Source organism: Chiloscyllium plagiosum, unplaced genomic scaffold (genome assembly GCF_037043375.1).
Source record: "Chiloscyllium plagiosum isolate Xiang-an unplaced genomic scaffold, Cpla_swu_hap1 HiC_scaffold_3, whole genome shotgun sequence".
Classification (NCBI taxonomy): Eukaryota; Metazoa; Chordata; class Chondrichthyes; order Orectolobiformes; family Hemiscylliidae; genus Chiloscyllium; species Chiloscyllium plagiosum.
In genome coordinates this window covers 159,205,281-159,226,244 of record NW_028270141.1, presented here as the reverse complement: position 1 = coordinate 159,226,244, position 20,964 = coordinate 159,205,281, and the positions used below count along the sequence as shown (strand labels likewise).

General features: G+C 54.2%; 1 protein-coding gene across 1 annotated transcript in view; it reads right to left on the bottom strand.

The window, feature by feature from the left end:
- Window positions 1–2,154: 2,154 nt before the first annotated feature.
- LOC122540190 (dynein axonemal heavy chain 6-like) overlaps window positions 2,155–20,964 on the bottom strand; it is a 1,075,999-nt gene continuing 1,057,189 nt past the window's right edge. The window contains exons 77-79 of the mRNA XM_087984706.1: window positions 6,138–6,295; window positions 3,602–3,808; window positions 2,155–2,953 (exon numbers count right to left, since the gene is read on the bottom strand). Of these exons, the coding sequence (XP_087840832.1) occupies window positions 2,756–2,953; window positions 3,602–3,808; window positions 6,138–6,295 (563 nt within the window). The 3' untranslated portion in view covers window positions 2,155–2,755. The remainder of the gene's footprint in view (window positions 2,954–3,601; window positions 3,809–6,137; window positions 6,296–20,964) is intronic.

The following is a 20,964-nucleotide window of genomic DNA, read 5'->3' as shown; positions in this document are numbered from 1 at the left end:
CTGTGTAATGTCTCTGTTATCACTCTCAGACTGACAATCTGTGTAATGTCTCTGTTATCACTCTCAGACTGACAATCTGTGTAATGTCTTGTTATCACTCTCAGACTGTCAATCTGTGTAATGTCTCTGTTATCACTCTCAGACTAACAATCTGTGTAATGTCTCTGTTATCACTCTCAGACTGACAATCTGTGTAATGTCTCTGTTATCACTCTCAGACTGACAATCTGTGTAATGTCTCTGTTATCACCATCAGACTGACAATCTGTGTAATGTCACTGTTATCACTCTCAGACTGACAATCTGTGTAATGTCTTGTTATCACTCTCAGACTGACAATCTGTGTAATGTCTCTGTTGTCACCATCAGACTGACAATCTGTGTAATGTCTCTGTAATCACTCTCAGACTGACAATCTGTGTAATGTCTTGTTATCACTCTCAGACTGACAATCTGTGTAATGTCTCTGTTATCACTCTCAGACTGACAATCTGTGTAATGTCTCTGTAATCACTCTCAGACTGACAATCTGTGTAATGTCTCTGTTATCACTCTCAGACTGACAATCTGTGTAATGTCTTGTTATCACTCTCAGACTGACAATCTGTGTAATGTCTCTGTTGTCACCATCAGACTGACAATCTGTGTAATATCTCTGTAATCACTCTCAGACTGACAATCTGTGTAATGTCTCTGTTATCACTCTCAGACTGACAATCTGTGTAATGTCTCTGTTATCACTCTCAGTCTGACAATTAGTATAATGTATCTGTTATCACCATCAGGCTAACAATCTGTGTAATGTCTCTGTTATCACTCTCAGACTGACAATCTGTGTAATGTCTCTGTTATCACTTTCAGACTGACAATCTGTGTAATGTCTCTGTTATCACTCTCAGACTGACAATCTGTGTAATGTCTCTGTTATCACTCTCAGACTGACAATCTCTGTAATGTCTTGTTATCACTCTCAGACTGACAATCTGTGTAATGTCTCTGTTATCACTCTCAGACTGACAATCTCTGTAATGTCTTGTTATCACTCTCAGACTGACAATCTGTGTAATGTCTCTGTTATCACTCTCAGTCTGACAATTAGTATAATGTATCTGTTATCACCATCAGGCTAACAATCTGTGTAATGTCTCTGTTATCACTCTCAGACTGACAATCTGTGTAATGTCTCTGTTATCACTCTCAGACTGACAATCTGTGTAATGTCTCTGTTATCACTCTCAGTCTGACAATTAGTATAATGTATCTGTTATCACCATCAGGCTAACAATCTGTGTAATGTCTCTGTTATCACTCTCAGACTGACAATCTGTGTAATGTCTCTGTTATCACTCTCAGACTGACAATCTGTGTAATGTCTCTGTTATCACCATCAGACTGACAATCTGTGTAATGTCTCTGTTATCACTCTCAGACTGACAATCTGTGTAATGTCTCTGTTATCACTCTCAGACTGACAATCTGTGTCATGTCTCTGCTATCACTCTCAGACTGACAATCTGTGTAATGTCACTGTTATCCCCCTCAGACTGACAATCTGTGTCATGTCTCTGTTATCACTCTCAGACTGACAATCTGTGTAATGTCTCTGTTATCACTCTCAGACTGACAATCTGTGTAATGTCTCTGTTATCACTCTCAGACTGACAATCTGTGTAATGTCACTGTTATCCCCCTCAGACTGACAATCTGTGTCATGTCTCTGTTATCACTCTCAGACTGACAATCTGTGTCATGTCACTGTTATCACTCTCAGACTGACAATCTGTGTCATGTCTCTGTTATCACTATCAGACTGACAATCTGTGTAATGTCTCTGTTATCACCATCAGACTGACAATCTGTGTAATGTCTCTGTTATCACTCTCAGACTGACAATCTGTGTAATGTCTCTGTTATCACCATCAGACTGACAATCTGTGTAATGTCTCTGTTATCACCATCAGACTGACAATCTGTGTAATGTCTCTGTTATCACTCTCAGACTGACAATCTGTGTAATGTCTCTGTTATCACCATCAGACCGACTCTCTGTGGGATTACAGCCCTTTCATGATAGCTGTGCTCCTTTTGTGCAGGATGCCTTTCCGAATGAGGTGTGGGTAACAAAGTAGAAAGTCAGTCAGGCAGAATTGAGAAATCACTGTAATTTATTGAATCCGTTAAAACACCGCCCAAGTCTTGGCAATACATTGACCTCCGTGAACCCTCGTTGAGAGCTCCAGGCACTGGCTCGATATGGGGTCAGGAGAAAGCTTGAATCTGTTTGCCTGAGTATCACACGTCCAGCTCCCTTTACACATCATGTTGTTGTAGCCAATGCCAGTCCCATCTCTGCAGACAGCCCGTCCTCTCTGTGCGTGCCATGTTGGTTTCTGAATGTCTGCATTATCCCAGATTCCTGATTATCAACGGGAGTGGAATTATGGGATTCTGGGATAGGGCTGAGACTAGGAAACTAGGAATCAAATTCCTAGACAGCATTGGGTTGGGCATCACCGGGGTTTCTGGGATTGTGCTGAGATTCGGAAACTGTGCGTGAAGTGTTGAAATTCCAGATTGAATTGGGCTGAGTAAATGGGATTGGAATCTGATCTGTCCAGGGCTTGGGTCTGGTGAGAAACGGGAATAAATGCGAGGGTAATAATGGAACGTGGGGATGGGGAAAGTGGTAAAGGGGATGGGAGAGGGAGTTGAGGTTGGATTGTGAACTCCTGTACTACAGGAAGGCGCCCTGGTGTCAGTCATCCAGTTGGCACAACAGTGCGACTCCCCGGGTGACCCAGTAACTGGCAGCAACATGCGTGGGCAGATTGATGGGAGTGACAAAGTTGGTGGAATGGCCAGTGGATGAGAGCGTCCCTGCCCGCTGGGAGGTCCGATACAAGGGGCACTCATAAACCCTCTTCCCAGAGAGCTCTGCCGACTTCCGGTCAATCTGAAATCAGACAAGCTGCGTTCAGCCCACACTCAGGATATTGGAACCTGCATCAACACGCTGTTATACCTCAGCCCCTCCAAACCCTCCGAGGGACTCCCCTCAGACCCCCCTCCGAGGGACTCCCCTCAGACTCCCACTGTGAGGGACTCTCCTGTGAGGGACTCCCCTCAGACACTCCCCCTCCGAGGGACTCCCCTCAGACACTCCCCCTCTGAGGGACTCCCCTCAGACTCCCCTCCGAGGGACTCCCCTCAGACTCCCCTCCGAGGGACTCCCCTCAGACTCCCCTCCGAGGGACTCCCCTCAGACTCCCCTCCGAGGGACTCCCCTCAGACTCCCCTCCGAGGGACTCCCCTCAGACTGCCCTCCGAGGGACTCCCCTCAGACTCCCCTCCGAGGGACTCCCCTCAGACTCCCACTGTGAGGAACTCTCCTGTGAGGGACTCCCCTCAGACTCCCCTCCGAGGGACTGCCCTCAGACACTCCCCCTCCGAGGGACTCCCCTCAGACTCCCCTCCGAGGGACTGCCCTCCGAGGGGCTCTGTGTTGGGTCTGTCCTGAGGCCCTCTGCCCTGGGACGTGCTGAGGGTGTCTTGGTACACGATAGAAAATGGTGATTGACCCAAAGGGAAGGATAGCTCTCACCTGGACGGGGAGGAAGAGAATCTCCGGCATTTCCGAATATCGCTGACCCACACTGGAATCCTGCAGCACCTGGTTCCCATGGTCCCAGCAGGCGCCATCCAAATACAGGCCCAAAAGGAAAGCCCCACTGTCAGGGGGCGCAGGGTCGTGGGTACGGGCACGCTCAGGGTCAGGGTCAGGGTCAGGGTCAGGGTCAGGGTCAGGGTGCTGTGAAAAAGCCACATCAAAGGGAATCAGACAGCAGTGCAAGACCCGCATCACTCTTCCCAGTAACCCCTGACCTTTACCCTGGGTAAACACCCTCACCCTGCCCAGTAACCCCTGACCCCTACCCTGGGTAAACATCTTCACTCTGCCCAGTAACCCCTGACCCCTACCCTGGGTAAACACCCTCACTCTGCCCAGTAACCCCTGACCCATACCCTGGGTAAACACCCTCACCCTCCCCAGTAATCCCCGACCCCTACCCTGGGTAAACACCCTCACCCTCCGCAGTAACCCCTGACCCATACCCTGGTAAAACATCCTCACTCTGCCCAGTAACCCCTGACCCTTATCCTGGGTAAACACCCTCACCCTGCCCAGTAACCCCTGACGCTTACACTGGGTAAAGACCCTCTTCCTGCCCAGTAACGCCTGATCCCTACCCTGGGTAAACACCGTCACCCTCACCCTATCTAGTAACCCCTGATCCCTACCCTGGGTAAACACCCTAATCCTGCCCAATAAACCCCTGACTCCTACCCTGGGTAAACACCCTCACCCTGTCTAGTAACCCCTGACCCCTACCCTGGGTAAACATCCTCATCCTGCCCAGTAACCCCTGACCCCTACACTGGGTAAACACCCTCACCCTGCCCAGTAACCCCTGACCCTTAACCTGGGTAAACACCCTCACCCTGCTCAGTAACCCCTGAACCCTACCCTGGGTAAACATCCTCACCCTGCCCAGTAACCCCTGACCCCTACCCTGGGTAAACATCCTCACCCTGCCCAGTAACCCCTGATTCCTACCCTGGGTAGACTCCCTCACCCAGCCCAGTAACCCCTGATCCCTACCCTGGGTAAACACCCTCACCCTGCCCAGAAACCCCTGAATCCTACCCTGGGTAAACATCCTCACCCAGCCCAGTAACCCTGATCCCTACCCTGGGTAAACACCCTCACTCTGCCCAGAAACCCCTGAGCCCTACCCTGGGTAAACATCCTCACCCTGCCCAGTAACCCCTGATCCCTACCCTGGGTAAACACCCTCACCCTGCCCAGTAACCCCTGATCCCCACCCTGGGTAAACACCCTCATCCTGCCCAGTAACCCCTGATCCTGACCCGGGGTAAACACCCTCACCCTGCACAGTAACCCCTGACGCCTTCCCTGGGTAAACATCCTCATCCTGCCCAGTAACCCCTATTTCCTACCCTGGGTAAACATCCTCACCCTGCCCAGTAACCCCTGATCCCTACCCTGGGTAAACACCCTCATCCTGCCCATTAAACCCCTGACCCCTACCCTGGGTAAACACCCTCATCCTGCCCATTAAACCCCTGACCCCTACCCTGGGTAAACACCCTCACCCTGCCCAGTAACTCCTGATCCCTACTCTGGGTAAACACCCTCACCCTGCCCAGTAACTCCTGATCCCTACCCTGGGTAAATACCCTCACCCTGCCCAGTAACCCCTGATCCCTACCCTGGGTAAATACCCTCATCCTGCCCAATAAACCCCTGACCCCTACCCTGGGCAAACATTCTCACCCTGAAGGACTCTGTATGGTCCCTGTGTCTGTCCCCTGGGTTCACCCTCCGCCTTCCCCCCCTTCCACCCCCCAGGACACTGTATACACCCCGTGTCTGTCCCCAGGGTTCACTCTCTTCCCAAGGACACTGTATACTCCCCGTGTCTGTCCCCTGGGTTCACTCACCCCCCCCACCCCAGGGCACTGTATACTCCCCGTGTCTGTCCCCAGGGCTCACTCTCCCCCCAGGACACTGTATACTCCCCGTGTCTGTCCCCTGGACTCACCCTCCCCTCAGGACACTGTATACTCCCCGTGTCTGTCCCCTGGTTTACTCTCTCCCCAGGACACTGTATACTCCCCGTGTCTGTCCTCTGGGTTCACTCTCCCCCCCAGGACACTGTATACTCCCCGTGTCTGTCCCCCGGGTTCACTCTCCCCCCAGGACACTGTATACTCCCCGTGTCTGTCCCCTGGGCTCACTCTCCCCCCAGGACACTGTATACTCCCCGTGTCTGTCCCCTGGGCTCACTCTCCCCCCAGGACACTGTATACTCCCCATGTCTGTCCCCGGGTTCACTCTCCCCCCAGGACACTGTATACTCCCCGTGTCTGTCACCAGTGTTCACTCTCCCCCCAGGACACTGTATACTCCCCGTGTCTGACCCCTGGGTTCACCCTCCCCCCAGGACACTGTATACTCCCCGTGTCTGACCCCTGGGTTCACCCTCCCCCCACTAGTAGTCTCCTGATCCTTCCCCATGTTGACCCTCGTCTCTCGGTTTTTCCCAAATATCCACCTTGAAGGCTTGCAGCCAGATGTTGGATTTGTGTTTGCGGACGCTGAAGAACTCTGTGGTTAGCTTGGTGAAAGGCTGGACGTGGAACTCGAAGGTGACATTATCCACGGAGAGGCTGTTTTTGCGAGCGTGCTTCTGTAACAGAGCTGTCAGGAGTCCTGCAGTGGAACATGGGACTCTGTTACAAACCAGCGCCTTCTGAACAACAGGATTAACCACATCTTCAGCAGCACTATCCCCTCCCAGGGGAGCTCAAATCCACAAGTCCCGGTGGGAAACTTCATCAGGGAGTCAATCAGATTTTACCATCAGTTATCATCTGACTGAGTGTGCAGGGAAAATCCAGGTGGGCAGCTATGGAGAGTGAAAGGCAGAGGGGGGCCTGTCGGCAGATCCAGTCACTCCCGCCGTTTCATTGGGGAACAGGGCTTCATCACCAAGGGGCCGGAACATGCCCTCACCACCCAACTCCCAGGGAAGCAGTACCGGTGCTCAGTCTGTGAGGGACCAGTACAGGCGCTCAGTCTGTGAGGGATCAGTACAGGGGCTCAGTCTGTGAGGGACCAGTACAGACACTCACTCTGTGAGGGAACAGTACAGGCGCTCAGTCTGTGAGGGACCAGTACAGACACTCACTCTGTGAGGGAACAGTACAGGCGCTCAGTCTGTGAGGGACCAGTACAGGTGTTCACTCTGTGAGGGACCAGTACAGGCGCTCAGTCTGTGAGGGATCAGTACAGACACTCACTCTGTGAGGGACCAGTACAGGTGTTCACTCTGTGAGGCTGAAACTTTATTGCTGGAACAGCACAGCAGGTCAGGCAGCATCTAGGGAACAGAAGATTCGACGTTTCGGGCACATGCCCTTCTTCAGGAATGAGCAGAGAGTGTTCAGCAGGAGAAGATAAAAGGTAGGGAGGAGGGACTTGGAGGAGGGGCGTTGGAAATGTGATAGGTGGAAAGAGGTCAAGGTGAGGGTGATAGGTCGGAGTAGGGTGGAGGCGGAGAGGTCAAGAAGAAGACTGCAGGTCAGGAAGGCGGTGCCGGGCTGGAGGGATTCGGCTGAGACAAGGTGGGGGGAGGGGGGATGAAGAAACTGGTGAAGTCCAAGTTCATCCCCTGTGGTTGGAGGGTTCCCAGTCGGAAGATAAGACGCTCCTCCTCCGACCGTCGGGTTGTTGTGGTTTGGCGGTGGATGAGTCCAATGACCTGCATATCCTCGGTGGAGTGGGAGGGGGAGTTGAAATGCTGTGCTACAGGGTGGTTGGGTTGGTTCGTCCGGGTGGCCCAGAGGTGCTCTCTGAATCGCTCCGCAAGTAGGCGGCCTGTCTCCCCAATATAGAGGAGGCCACACCGGCTGCAGCGGATGCAGTAGATGATGTGGGTGGAGGTGCAGGTGAATCTGTGGCGGATATGGAAGTTTCCTTTGGGGCCTTGGAGAGAAGTGAGGGGGGAGGTGTGGGCGCAAGTGTTGCACCTCCTGCGGTTGCAAGGGAAGGTGCCGGGAGTGGAGGTTGGGTTGGTGGGGGGTATGGATCTGACAAGGGAGTCGCGGAGGGAGTGGTCTTTACGGAAAGCTGATAGAGGAGGGAAATATATCCTTGGTGCTGGGGTCTGTTTGGAGGTGGCGGAAGTGACGGCGGATGATGCGCTGTACATGGAGATTGGTGGGGTGGTAGGTGAGGACCAGTGGGGTTCTGTCCTGGTGGCGGTTGGAGGGGCGGGGCTCAAGGGCGGAGGAGCGGGAAGTGGAGGAGATGCGGTGGAGGGCATCGTCGATCACGTCGGGGGGGAAATTGCGGTCCTTGAAGAAGGAGGCCATCTGGGTTGTGCGTATTTTGAACTGGTCCTCCTGGGAGCAGATGCGGCGGAGACGAAGGAATTGGGAGAATGGGATGGCGTTTTTACAGGGGGCAGGATGGGAGGAGGTGTAGTCCAGGTAGCTGTGGGAGTCGGTCGGTTTGTAGTAGATGTCCGTGTTGATTCGGTCGTCTGAGATAGAAACAGAAAGGTCGAGGAAGGGGAGGGAGGAGTCCGAGACTGTCCAGGTGAATTTGAGGTCGGGGTGGAAGGTGTTAGTGTAGTGGATGAACTGTTCAACCTCCTCGTGGGAGCACGAGGTAGCGCCGATACAGTCATCAATGTAGCGGACCAGTACAGGTGTTCACTCTGTGAGGGATCAGTACAGGTGCTCAGTCAGTGAGGGATCGTACAGACACTCACTCTGTGAGGGAACAGTACAGGCGCTCAGTATGTGAGGGACCAGTACAGGTGCTCAGTCTGTGAGGGACCAGTACAGGTGATCAGACTGTGAGGGACCAGTACAGGTGCTCAGTCTGTGAGGGATCAGTACAGGTGCTCAGTCAGTGAGGGATCATACAGACGCTCAGTCAATGAGGGATCAGTACAGGTGCTCAGTCAGTGAGGGATCAGTACAGACACTCACTCTGTGAGGGAACAGTACAGGCGCTCAGTCTGTGAGGGACCAGTACAGGTGTTCACTCTGTGAGGGACCAGTACAGGTGCTCAGTCTGTGAGGGACCAGTACAGGTGCTCAGTCAGTGAGGGATCAGTACAGGTGTTCAGTCAGTGAGGGATCGTACAGACGCTCAGTCAATGAGGGATCAGTACAGGTGCTCAGTCTGTGAGGGATCAGTACAGGTGTTCAGTCAGTGAGGGATCGTACAGACGCTCAGTCAATGAGGGAACAGTACAGGCGCTCAGTCTGTGAGGGACCAGTACAGGTGTTCACTCTGTGAGGGACCAGTACAGGACCTCCGTATGTGAGGGACCAGTACAGGTGTTCACTCTGTGAGGGACCAGTACAGGTGTTCACTCTGTGAGGGACCAGTACAGGAGCTCCGTATGTGAGGGACCAGTACAGGTGCTCAGTCTGTGAGGGATCAGTACAGGTGCTCAGTCAGTGAGGGATCGTACAGACGCTCAGTCTGTGAGGGATCAGTACAGGTGATCAGACTGTGAGGGACCAGTACAGGTGCTCAGTCTGTGAGGGATCAGTACAGACGCGCAGTCAGTGAGGGATCGTACAGACGCTCAGTCCATGAGGGATCAGTACAGGTGATCAGACTGTGAGGGACCAGTACAGGTGCTCAGTCTGTGAGGGATCAGTACAGACGCTCAGTCAGTGAGGGATCGTACAGACGCTCAGTCAATGAGGGATCAGTACAGGTGATCAGACTGTGAGGGACCAGTACAGGTGCTCAGTCAGTGAGGGATCAGTACAGGCGCTCAGTCTGTGAGGGAACAGTAAAGGTGATCAGTCTGTGAGGGGCCAGTACAGGCGTTCAGTCTGTGAGGGACCAGTACAGACGCTCAGTCTGTGAGGGAACAGTACAGGTGATCAGTCTGTGAGGGGCCAGTACAGGTGCTCAGTCAGTGAGGGATCAGTACAGACGCTCAGTCTGTGAGGGAACAGTACAGGTGATCAGTCTGTGAGGGGCCAGTACAGACGCTCAGTCTGTGAGGGAACAGTACAGGTGATCAGTCTGTGAGGGGCCAGTACAGGCGCTCAGTCTGTGAGGGACCAGTACAGACGCTCAGTCTGTGAGGGAACAGTACAGGTGATCAGTCTGTGAGGGGCCAGTACAGGTGCTCAGTCAGTGAGGGATCAGTACAGACGCTCAGTCTGTGAGGGAACAGTACAGGTGATCAGACTGTGAGGGACCAGTACAGGTGCTCAGTCAGTGAGAGATCCGTACAGGCGCTCAGTCTGTGAGGGAACAGTAAAGGTGATCAGTCTGTGAGGGGCCAGTACAGGCGCTCAGTCTGTGAGGGACCAGGACAGGTGTTCACTCTGTGAGGGATCAGTACAGGGGCTCAGTCAATGAGGGATCACTACAGGGGCTCAGTCAATGAGGGATCAGTACAGCTGATCAGACTGTGAGGGACCAGTACAGGCGCTCAGTCTGTGAGGGGCCAGTACAGATGCTCAGTCTGTGAGGGACCAGTACAGGGGCTCAGTCAATGAGGGATCAGTACAGGTGATCAGACTGTGAGGGACCAGTACAGGTGCTCAGTCTGTGAGGGATCAGTACAGACGCTCAGTCTGTGAGGGACCAGTACAGGCGCTCAGTCTGTGAGGGACCAGTACAGGTGCTCAGTCTGTGAGGGACCAGTACAGGGGCTCAGTCTGTGAGGGATCAGTATAGGTGCTCAGTCAGTGAGGGATCAGTACAGGTGCTCAGTCTGTGAGGGACCAGTACAGGTGCTCAGTCTGTGAGGGATCAGTACAGGGGCTCAGTCTGTGAGGGATCAGTACAGGTGCTCAGTCTGTGAGGGAACAGTACAGGTGATCAGACTGTGAGGGACCAATACAGGTGCTCAGTCTGTGAGGGATCAGTACAGGTGCTCAGTCTGTGAGGGATCAGTACAGGGGCTCAGTCTGTGAGTGACCAGTACAGGTGATCAGACTGTGAGGGATCAGTACGGGTGCTCAGTCAGTGAGGGATCAGTACAGGCGCTCAGTCTGTGAGGGAACAGTACAGGTGATCAGACTGTGAGGGACCAGTACAGGCGCTCAGTCTGTGAGGGAACAGTACAGGTGATCAGACTGTGAGGGACCAGTACAGGTGCTCAGTCTGTGAGGGACCAGTACAGGTGCTCAGTCTGTGAGGGACCAGTACAGGTGATAAGACTGTGAGGGATCAGTACGGGTGCTCAGTCTGTGAGGGGCCAGTACAGGCGCTCAGTCTGTGAGGGACCAGTACAGGAGCTCCGTATATGAGGGGCCAGTACAGCTGTTCACTCTGTGAGGGACCAGTACAGGTGCTCAGTCTGTGAGGGATCAGTACAGGGGCTCAGTCTGTGAGGGATCAGTACAGGTGATCAGACTGTGAGGGACCAGTACAGACGCTCAGTCTGTGAGGGACCAGTACAGGGGCTCAGTCTGTGAGGGAACAGTACAGGTGCTCAGTCAGTGAGGGATCAGTACAGGTGCTCAGTCTGTGAGGGGCCAGTACAGATGCTCAGTCAATGAGGGATCACTACAGGGGCTCAGTCTGTGAGGGACCAGTACAGGTGATCAGACTGTGAGGGACCAGTACAGACGCTCAGTCTGTGAGGGACCAGTACAGGGGCTCAGTCTGTGAGGGAACAGTACAGGTGCTCAGTCAATGAGGGATCACTACAGGTGCTCAGTCTGTGAGGGACCAGTACAGGTGATCAGACTGTGAGGGACCAGTACAGGTGCTCAGTCAGTGAGGGATCAGTACAGGTGCTCAGTCTGTGAGGGACCAGTACAGGTGCTCAGTCAGTCAGGGATCAGTACAGGGGCTCAGTCTGTGAGGGACCAGTACAGACGCTCAGTCTGTGAGGGATCAGTACAGGTGCTCAGTCTGTGAGGGATCAGTACAGGTGCTCGGTCTGTGAGGGATCAGTACAGGTGCTCAGTCTGTGAGGGATCAGTACAGGTGCTCAGTCTGTGAGGGATCAGTACAGGTGCTCAGTCTGTGAGGGACCAGTACAGGTGATCAGACTGTGAGGGACCAGTACAGGTGCTCAGTCTGTGAGGGATCAGTACAGGTGCTCAGTCTGTGAGGGATCAGTACAGGTGCTCAGTCAGTGAGGGATCAGTACAGGTGCTCAGTCTGTGAGGGACCAGTACAGGTGCTCAGTCTGTGAGGGATCAGTACAGATGCTCAGTCTGTGAGGGACCAGTACAGGTGCTCAGTATGTGAGGGATCAGTACAGGTGCTCAGTCTGTGAGGGATCAGTACAGGTGATCAGTCTGTGAGGGACCAGTACAGGTGATCAGTCTGTGAGGGACCAGTACAGGTGCTCAGTCTGTGAGGGATCAGTACAGGCGCTCAGTCTGTGAGGGATCAGTACAGGCGCTCAGTCTGTGAGGGACCAGTACAGGTGCTCAGACTGTGAGGGACCAGTACAGGGGCTCAGTCAGTGAGGGATCAGTACAGACGCTCAGTCAGTGAGGGACCAGTACAGGCGCTCAGTCTGTGAGGGAACAGTACAGGTGATCAGACTGTGAGGGACCAGTACAGGTGATCAGTCTGTGAGGGACCAGTACAGACGCTCAGTCTGTGAGGGAACAGTACAGGTGATCAGACTGTGAGGGACGAGTACAGGTGCTCAGTCTGTGAGGGAACAGTACAGGTGCTCAGTCTGTGAGGGATCAGTACAGGGGCTCAGTCTGTGAGGGACCATTACAGGTGCTCAGTCTGTGAGGGATCAGTACGGGTGCTCAGTCAGTGAGGGATCAGTACAGGTGCTCAGTCTGTGAGGGAACAATACAGGTGATCAGACTGTGAGGGACCAGTACAGGTGCTCAGTCTGTGAGGGACCAGTACAGACGCTCAGTCTGTGAGGGAACAGTACAGGTGCTCAGTCTGTGAGGGACCAGTACAGACGCTCAGTCAGCGAGGGATCAGTACAGGTGCTCAGTCAGTGGGGGAGCAGTACAGGTGCTCAGTCAGTGAGGGATCAGTACAGGCGCTGAGTCTGTGAGGGAACAGTACAGGCGCTCAGTCTGTGAGGGACCAGTACAGGCGCTCAGTCAGTGGGGGGCCAGTACAGGTGATCAGACTGTGAGGGACCAGTACAGGTGCTCAGTCTGTGAGGGAACAGTACAGGTGATCAGACAGTGAGGGTCCAATACAGGCGCTCAGTCTGTGAGGGACCAGTACAGGTGATCAGACTGTGAGGGACCAGTACAGACGCTCAGTCTGTGAGGGAACAGTACAGGTGATCAGACTGTGAGGGACCAGTACGGGTGCTAAGTCTGTGAGGGATCAGTACAGGGGCTCAGTCTGTGAGGGACCAGTACAGGGGCTCAGTCAGTGAGGGATCAGTACAGGTGCTCAGTCTGTGAGGGACCAGTACAGACGCTCAGTCTGTGAGGGAACAGTACAGGTGCTCAGTCTGTGAGGGACCAGTACAGACGCTCAGTCAGTGAGGGATCAGTACAGGTGCTCAGTCAGTGGGGGAGCAGTACAGGTGCTCGGTCAGTGAGGGATCAGTACAGGCGCTGAGTCTGTGAGGGAACAGTCCAGGCGCTCAGTCTGTGAGGGACCAGTACAGGCGCTCAGTCTGTGAGGGGCCAGTACAGGTGATCAGACTGTGAGGGACCAGTACAGACGCTCAGTCTGTGAGGGAACAGTACAGGTGATCAGACTGTGAGGGTCCAATACAGGCGCTCAGTCTGTGAGGGACCAGTACAGGCGCTCAGTCTGTGAGGGGCCAGTACAGGTGATCAGACTGTGAGGGACCAGTACAGGTGCTCAGTCAGTGAGGGAACAGTACAGGTGATCAGACTGTCAGGGACCAGTACGGGTGCTCAGTCTGTGAGGGATCAGTACTGGGGCTCAGTCTGTGAGGGACCAGTACAGGGGCTCAGTCAGTGAGGGATCAGTACAGGTGCTCAGTCTGTGAGGGAACAGACTGTGAGGGACCAGTACAGGTGCTCAGTCTGTGAGGGAACAGTACAGGTGATCAGACTGTGAGGGACCAGTACGGGTGCTCAGTCAGTGAGGGATCAGTACAGGTGATCAGACTGTGACGGACCAGTACGGGTGCTCAGTCTGTGAGGGATCAGTACAGGTGATCAGACTGTGAGGGACCAGTACAGGTGCTCAGTCTGTGAGGGAACAGTACACGTGCTCAGTCAGTGAGGGATGAGTACAGGTGCTCAGTCAGTGAGGGAACAGTACAGGTGATCAGACTGTGAGGGACCAGCACAGGTGATCAGACTGTGAGGGACCAGTACAGGTGATCAGTCTGTGAGGGACCAGTACAGACGCTCAGTCTGTGAGGGACCAGTACAGGTGCTCAGTCTGTGAGGGATCAGTACAGGTGATCAGACTGTGAGGGACCAGTACAGGTGCTCAGTCAGTGAGGGATCAGTATAGGTGCTCAGTCAGTGAGGGATCAGTACAGGTGCTCAGTCAGTGAGGGATCAGTACAGGTGCTCAGTCTGTGAGGGATCAGTACAGGTGCTCAGTCAGTGGGGGACCAGTACAGGTGATCAGACTGTGAGGGACCAGTACAGGTGCTCAGTCTGTGAGGGAACAGTACAGGTGATCAGACTGTGAGGGACCAGTACAGGTGCTCAGTCTGTGAGGGATCAGTACAGGTGCTCAGTCAGTGAGGGATCGTACAGACGCTCAGTCAATGAGGGATCAGTACAGGTGCTCAGTCAGTGAGGGATCAGTACAGACACTCACTCTGTGAGGGAACAGTACAGGCGCTCAGTCTGTGAGGGACCAGTACAGGTGTTCACTCTGTGAGGGACCAGTACAGGTGCTCAGTCTGTGAGGGACCAGTACAGGTGCTCAGTCAGTGAGGGATCAGTACAGGTGTTCAGTCAGTGAGGGATCGTACAGACGCTCAGTCAATGAGGGATCAGTACAGGTGCTCAGTCTGTGAGGGATCAGTACAGGTGCTCAGTCAGTGAGGGATCGTACAGACGCTCAGTCAATGAGGGACCAGTACAGGTGCTCAGTCAGTGAGGGATCAGTACAGGTGTTCAGTCAGTGAGGGATCGTACAGACGCTCAGTCAATGAGGGAACAGTACAGGCACTCAGTCTGTGAGGGACCAGTACAGGTGTTCACTCTGTGAGGGACCAGTACAGGACCTCCGTATGTGAGGGACCAGTACAGGTGTTCACTCTGTGAGGGACCAGTACAGGTGTTCACTCTGTGAGGGACCAGTACAGGAGCTCCGTATGTGAGGGACCAGTACAGGTGCTCAGTCTGTGAGGGATCAGTACAGGTGCTCAGTCAGTGAGGGATCGTACAGACGCTCAGTCTGTGAGGGATCAGTACAGGTGATCAGACTGTGAGGGACCAGTACAGGTGCTCAGTCTGTGAGGGATCAGTACAGACGCTCAGTCAGTGAGGGATCGGACAGACGCTCAGTCAATGAGGGATCAGTACAGGTGATCAGACTGTGAGGGACCAGTACAGGTGCTCAGGCTGTGAGGGATCAGTACAGACGCTCAGTCAGTGAGGGATCGTACAGACGCTCAGTCAATGAGGGATCAGTACAGGTGATCAGACTGTGAGGGACCAGTACAGGTGCTCAGTCAGTGAGGGATCAGTACAGGCGCTCAGTCTGTGAGGGAACAGTAAAGGTGATCAGTCTGTGAGGGGCCAGTACAGGCGCTCAGTCTGTGAGGGACCAGTACAGACGCTCAGTCTGTGAGGGAACAGTACAGGTGATCAGTCTGTGAGGGGCCAGTACAGGTGCTCAGTCAGTGAGGGATCAGTACAGACGCTCAGTCTGTGAGGGAACAGTACAGGTGATCAGTCTGTGAGGGGCCAGTACAGACGCTCAGTCTGTGAGGGAACAGTACAGGTGATCAGTCTGTGAGGGGCCAGTACAGGCGCTCAGTCTGTGAGGGACCAGTACAGACGCTCAGTCTGTGAGGGAACAGTACAGGTGATCAGTCTGTGAGGGGCCAGTACAGGTGCTCAGTCAGTGAGGGATCAGTACAGACGCTCAGTCTGTGAGGGAACAGTACAGGTGATCAGACTGTGAGGGACCAGTACAGGTGCTCAGTCAGTGAGGGATCAGTACAGGCGCTCAGTCTGTGAGGGAACAGTAAAGGTGATCAGTCTGTGAGGGGCCAGTACAGGCGCTCAGTCTGTAAGGGACCAGGACAGGTGTTCACTCTGTGAGGGATCAGTACAGGGGCTCAGTCAATGAGGGATCACTACAGGGGCTCAGTCAATGAGGGATCAGTACAGCTGATCAGACTGTGAGGGACCAGTACAGGCGCTCAGTCTGTGAGGGGCCAGTACAGATGCTCAGTCTGTGAGGGATCAGTACAGGGGCTCAGTCAATGAGGGATCAGTACAGGTGATCAGACTGTGAGGGACCAGTACAGGTGCTCAGTCTGTGAGGGATCAGTACAGACGCTCAGTCTGTGAGGGACCAGTACAGGCGCTCAGTCTGTGAGGGACCAGTACAGGTGCTCAGTCTGTGAGGGACCAGTACAGGGGCTCAGTCTGTGAGGGATCAGTATAGGTGCTCAGTCAGTGAGGGATCAGTACAGGTGCTCAGTCTGTGAGGGACCAGTACAGGTGCTCAGTCTGTGAGGGATCAGTACAGGGGCTCAGTCTGTGAGGGATCAGTACAGGTGCTCAGTCTGTGAGGGAACAGTACAGGTGATCAGACTGTGAGGGACCAATACAGGTGCTCAGTCTGTGAGGGATCAGTACAGGTGCTCAGTCTGTGAGGGATCAGTACAGGGGCTCAGTCTGTGAGTGACCAGTACAGGTGATCAGACTGTGAGGGATCAGTACGGGTGCTCAGTCAGTGAGGGATCAGTACAGGCGCTCAGTCTGTGAGGGAACAGTACAGGTGATCAGACTGTGAGGGACCAGTACAGGCGCTCAGTCTGTGAGGGAACAGTACAGGTGATCAGACTGTGAGGGACCAGTACAGGTGCTCAGTCTGTGAGGGACCAGTACAGGTGCTCAGTCTGTGAGGGACCAGTACAGGTGATAAGACTGTGAGGGATCAGTACGGGTGCTCAGTCTGTGAGGGGCCAGTACAGGCGCTCAGTCTGTGAGGGACCAGTACAGGAGCTCCGTATATGAGGGGCCAGTACAGCTGTTCACTCTGTGAGGGACCAGTACAGGTGCTCAGTCTGTGAGGGATCAGTACAGGGGCTCAGTCTGTGAGGGATCAGTACAGGTGATCAGACTGTGAGGGACCAGTACAGACGCTCAGTCTGTGAGGGACCAGTACAGGGGCTCAGTCTGTGAGGCAACAGTACAGGTGCTCAGTCAGTGAGGGATCAGTACAGGTGCTCAGTCTGTGAGGGGCCAGTACAGATGCTCAGTCAATGAGGGATCACTACAGGGGCTCAGTCTGTGAGGGACCAGTACAGGTGATCAGACTGTGAGGGACCAGTACAGACGCTCAGTCTGTGAGGGACCAGTACAGGGGCTCAGTCTGTGAGGGAACAGTACAGGTGCTCAGTCAATGAGGGATCACTACAGGTGCTCAGTCTGTGAGGGACCAGTACAGGTGATCAGACTGTGAGGGACCAGTACAGGTGCTCAGTCAGTGAGGGATCAGTACAGGTGCTCAGTCTGTGAGGGACCAGTACAGGTGCTCAGTCAGTCAGGGATCAGTACAGGGGCTCAGTCTGTGAGGGACCAGTACAGACGCTCAGTCTGTGAGGGATCAGTACAGGTGCTCAGTCTGTGAGGGATCAGTACAGGTGCTCGGTCTGTGAGGGATCAGTACAGGTGCTCAGTCTGTGAGGGATCAGTACAGGTGCTCAGTCTGTGAGGGATCAGTACAGGTGCTCAGTCTGTGAGGGACCAGTACAGGTGATCAGACTGTGAGGGACCAGTACAGGTGCTCAGTCTGTGAGGGATCAGTACAGGTGCTCAGTCTGTGAGGGATCAGTACAGGTGCTCAGTCAGTGAGGGATCAGTACAGGTGCTCAGTCTGTGAGGGACCAGTACAGGTGCTCAGTCTGTGAGGGATCAGTACAGATGCTCAGTCTGTGAGGGACCAGTACAGGTGCTCAGTATGTGAGGGATCAGTACAGGTGCTCAGTCTGTGAGGGATCAGTACAGGTGATCAGTCTGTGAGGGACCAGTACAGGTGATCAGTCTGTGAGGGACCAGTACAGGTGCTCAGTCTGTGAGGGATCAGTACAGGCGCTCAGTCTGTGAGGGATCAGTACAGGCGCTCAGTCTGTGAGGGACCAGTACAGGTGCTCAGACTGTGAGGGACCAGTACAGGGGCTCAGTCAGTGAGGGATCAGTACAGACGCTCAGTCAGTGAGGGACCAGTACAGGCGCTCAGTCTGTGAGGGAACAGTACAGGTGATCAGACTGTGAGGGACCAGTACAGGTGATCAGTCTGTGAGGGACCAGTACAGACGCTCAGTCTGTGAGGGAACAGTACAGGTGATCAGACTGTGAGGGACGAGTACAGGTGCTCAGTCTGTGAGGGATCAGTACAGACGCTCAGTCTGTGAGGGACCAGTACAGGCGCTCAGTCTGTGAGGGACCAGTACAGGTGCTCAGTCTGTGAGGGACCAGTACAGGGGCTCAGTCTGTGAGGGATCAGTATAGGTGCTCAGTCAGTGAGGGATCAGTACAGGTGCTCAGTCTGTGAGGGACCAGTACAGGTGCTCAGTCTGTGAGGGATCAGTACAGGGGCTCAGTCTGTGAGGGATCAGTACAGGTGCTCAGTCTGTGAGGGAACAGTACAGGTGATCAGACTGTGAGGGACCAATACAGGTGCTCAGTCTGTGAGGGATCAGTACAGGTGCTCAGTCTGTGAGGGATCAGTACAGGGGCTCAGTCTGTGAGTGACCAGTACAGGTGATCAGACTGTGAGGGATCAGTACGGGTGCTCAGTCAGTGAGGGATCAGTACAGGCGCTCAGTCTGTGAGGGAACAGTACAGGTGATCAGACTGTGAGGGACCAGTACAGGCGCTCAGTCTGTGAGGGAACAGTACAGGTGATCAGACTGTGAGGGACCAGTACAGGTGCTCAGTCTGTGAGGGACCAGTACAGGTGCTCAGTCTGTGAGGGACCAGTACAGGTGATAAGACTGTGAGGGATCAGTACGGGTGCTCAGTCTGTGAGGGGCCAGTACAGGCGCTCAGTCTGTGAGGGACCAGTACAGGAGCTCCGTATATGAGGGGCCAGTACAGCTGTTCACTCTGTGAGGGACCAGTACAGGTGCTCAGTCTGTGAGGGATCAGTACAGGGGCTCAGTCTGTGAGGGATCAGTACAGGTGATCAGACTGTGAGGGACCAGTACAGACGCTCAGTCTGTGAGGGACCAGTACAGGGGCTCAGTCTGTGAGGGAACAGTACAGGTGCTCAGTCAGTGAGGGATCAGTACAGGTGCTCAGTCTGTGAGGGGCCAGTACAGATGCTCAGTCAATGAGGGATCACTACAGGGGCTCAGTCTGTGAGGGACCAGTACAGGTGATCAGACTGTGAGGGACCAGTACAGACGCTCAGTCTGTGAGGGACCAGTACAGGGGCTCAGTCTGTGAGGGAACAGTACAGGTGCTCAGTCAATGAGGGATCACTACAGGTGCTCAGTCTGTGAGGGACCAGTACAGGTGATCAGACTGTGAGGGACCAGTACAGGTGCTCAGTCAGTGAGGGATCAGTACAGGTGCTCAGTCTGTGAGGGACCAGTACAGGTGCTCAGTCAGTCAGGGATCAGTACAGGGGCTCAGTCTGTGAGGGACCAGTACAGACGCTCAGTCTGTGAGGGATCAGTACAGGTGCTCAGTCTGTGAGGGATCAGTACAGGTGCTCGGTCTGTGAGGGATCAGTACAGGTGCTCAGTCTGTGAGGGATCAGTACAGGTGCTCAGTCTGTGAGGGATCAGTACAGGTGCTCAGTCTGTGAGGGACCAGTACAGGTGATCAGACTGTGAGGGACCAGTACAGGTGCTCAGTCTGTGAGGGATCAGTACAGGTGCTCAGTCTGTGAGGGATCAGTACAGGTGCTCAGTCAGTGAGGGATCAGTACAGGTGCTCAGTCTGTGAGGGACCAGTACAGGTGCTCAGTCTGTGAGGGATCAGTACAGATGCTCAGTCTGTGAGGGACCAGTACAGGTGCTCAGTATGTGAGGGATCAGTACAGGTGCTCAGTCTGTGAGGGATCAGTACAGGTGATCAGTCTGTGAGGGACCAGTACAGGTGATCAGTCTGTGAGGGACCAGTACAGGTGCTCAGTCTGTGAGGGATCAGTACAGGCGCTCAGTCTGTGAGGGATCAGTACAGGCGCTCAGTCTGTGAGGGACCAGTACAGGTGCTCAGACTGTGAGGGACCAGTACAGGGGCTCAGTCAGTGAGGGAATCAGTACAGACGCTCAGTCAGTGAGGGACCAGTACAGGCGCTCAGTCTGTGAGGGAACAGTACAGGTGATCAGACTGTGAGGGACCAGTACAGGTGATCAGTCTGTGAGGGACCAGTACAGACGCTCAGTCTGTGAGGGAACAGTACAGGTGATCAGACTGTGAGGGACGAGTACAGGTGCTCAGTCTGTGAGGGAACAGTACAGGTGCTCAGTCTGTGAGGGATCAGTACAGGGGCTCAGTCTGTGAGGGACCATTACAGGTGCTCAGTCTGTGAGGGATCAGTACGGGTGCTCAGTCAGTGAGGGATCAGTACAGGTGGTCAGTCTGTGAGGGAACAATACAGGTGATCAGACTGTGAGGGACCAGTACAGGTGCTCAGTCTGTGAGGGACCAGTACAGACGCTCAGTCTGTGAGGGAACAGTACAGGTGCTCAGTCTGTGAGGGACCAGTACAGACGCTCAGTCAGTGAGGGATCAGTACAGGTGCTCAGTCAGTGGGGGAGCAGTACAGGTGCTCAGTCAGTGAGGGATCAGTACAGGCGCTGAGTCTGTGAGGGAACAGTACAGGCGCTCAGTCTGTGAGGGACCAGTACAGGCGCTCAGTCAGTGGGGGGCCAGTACAGGTGATCAGACTGTGAGGGACCAGTACAGGTGCTCAGTCTGTGAGGGAACAGTACAGGTGATCAGACAGTGAGGGTCCAATACAGGCGCTCAGTCTGTGAGGGGCCAGTACAGGTGATCAGACTGTGAGGGACCAGTACAGACGCTCAGTCTGTGAGGGAACAGTACAGGTGATCAGACTGTGAGGGACCAGTACGGGTGCTAAGTCTGTGAGGGATCAGTACAGGGGCTCAGTCTGTGAGGGACCAGTACAGGGGCTCAGTCAGTGAGGGATCAGTACAGGTGCTCAGTCTGTGAGGGACCAGTACAGACGCTCAGTCTGTGAGGGAACAGTACAGGTGCTCAGTCTGTGAGGGACCAGTACAGACGCTCAGT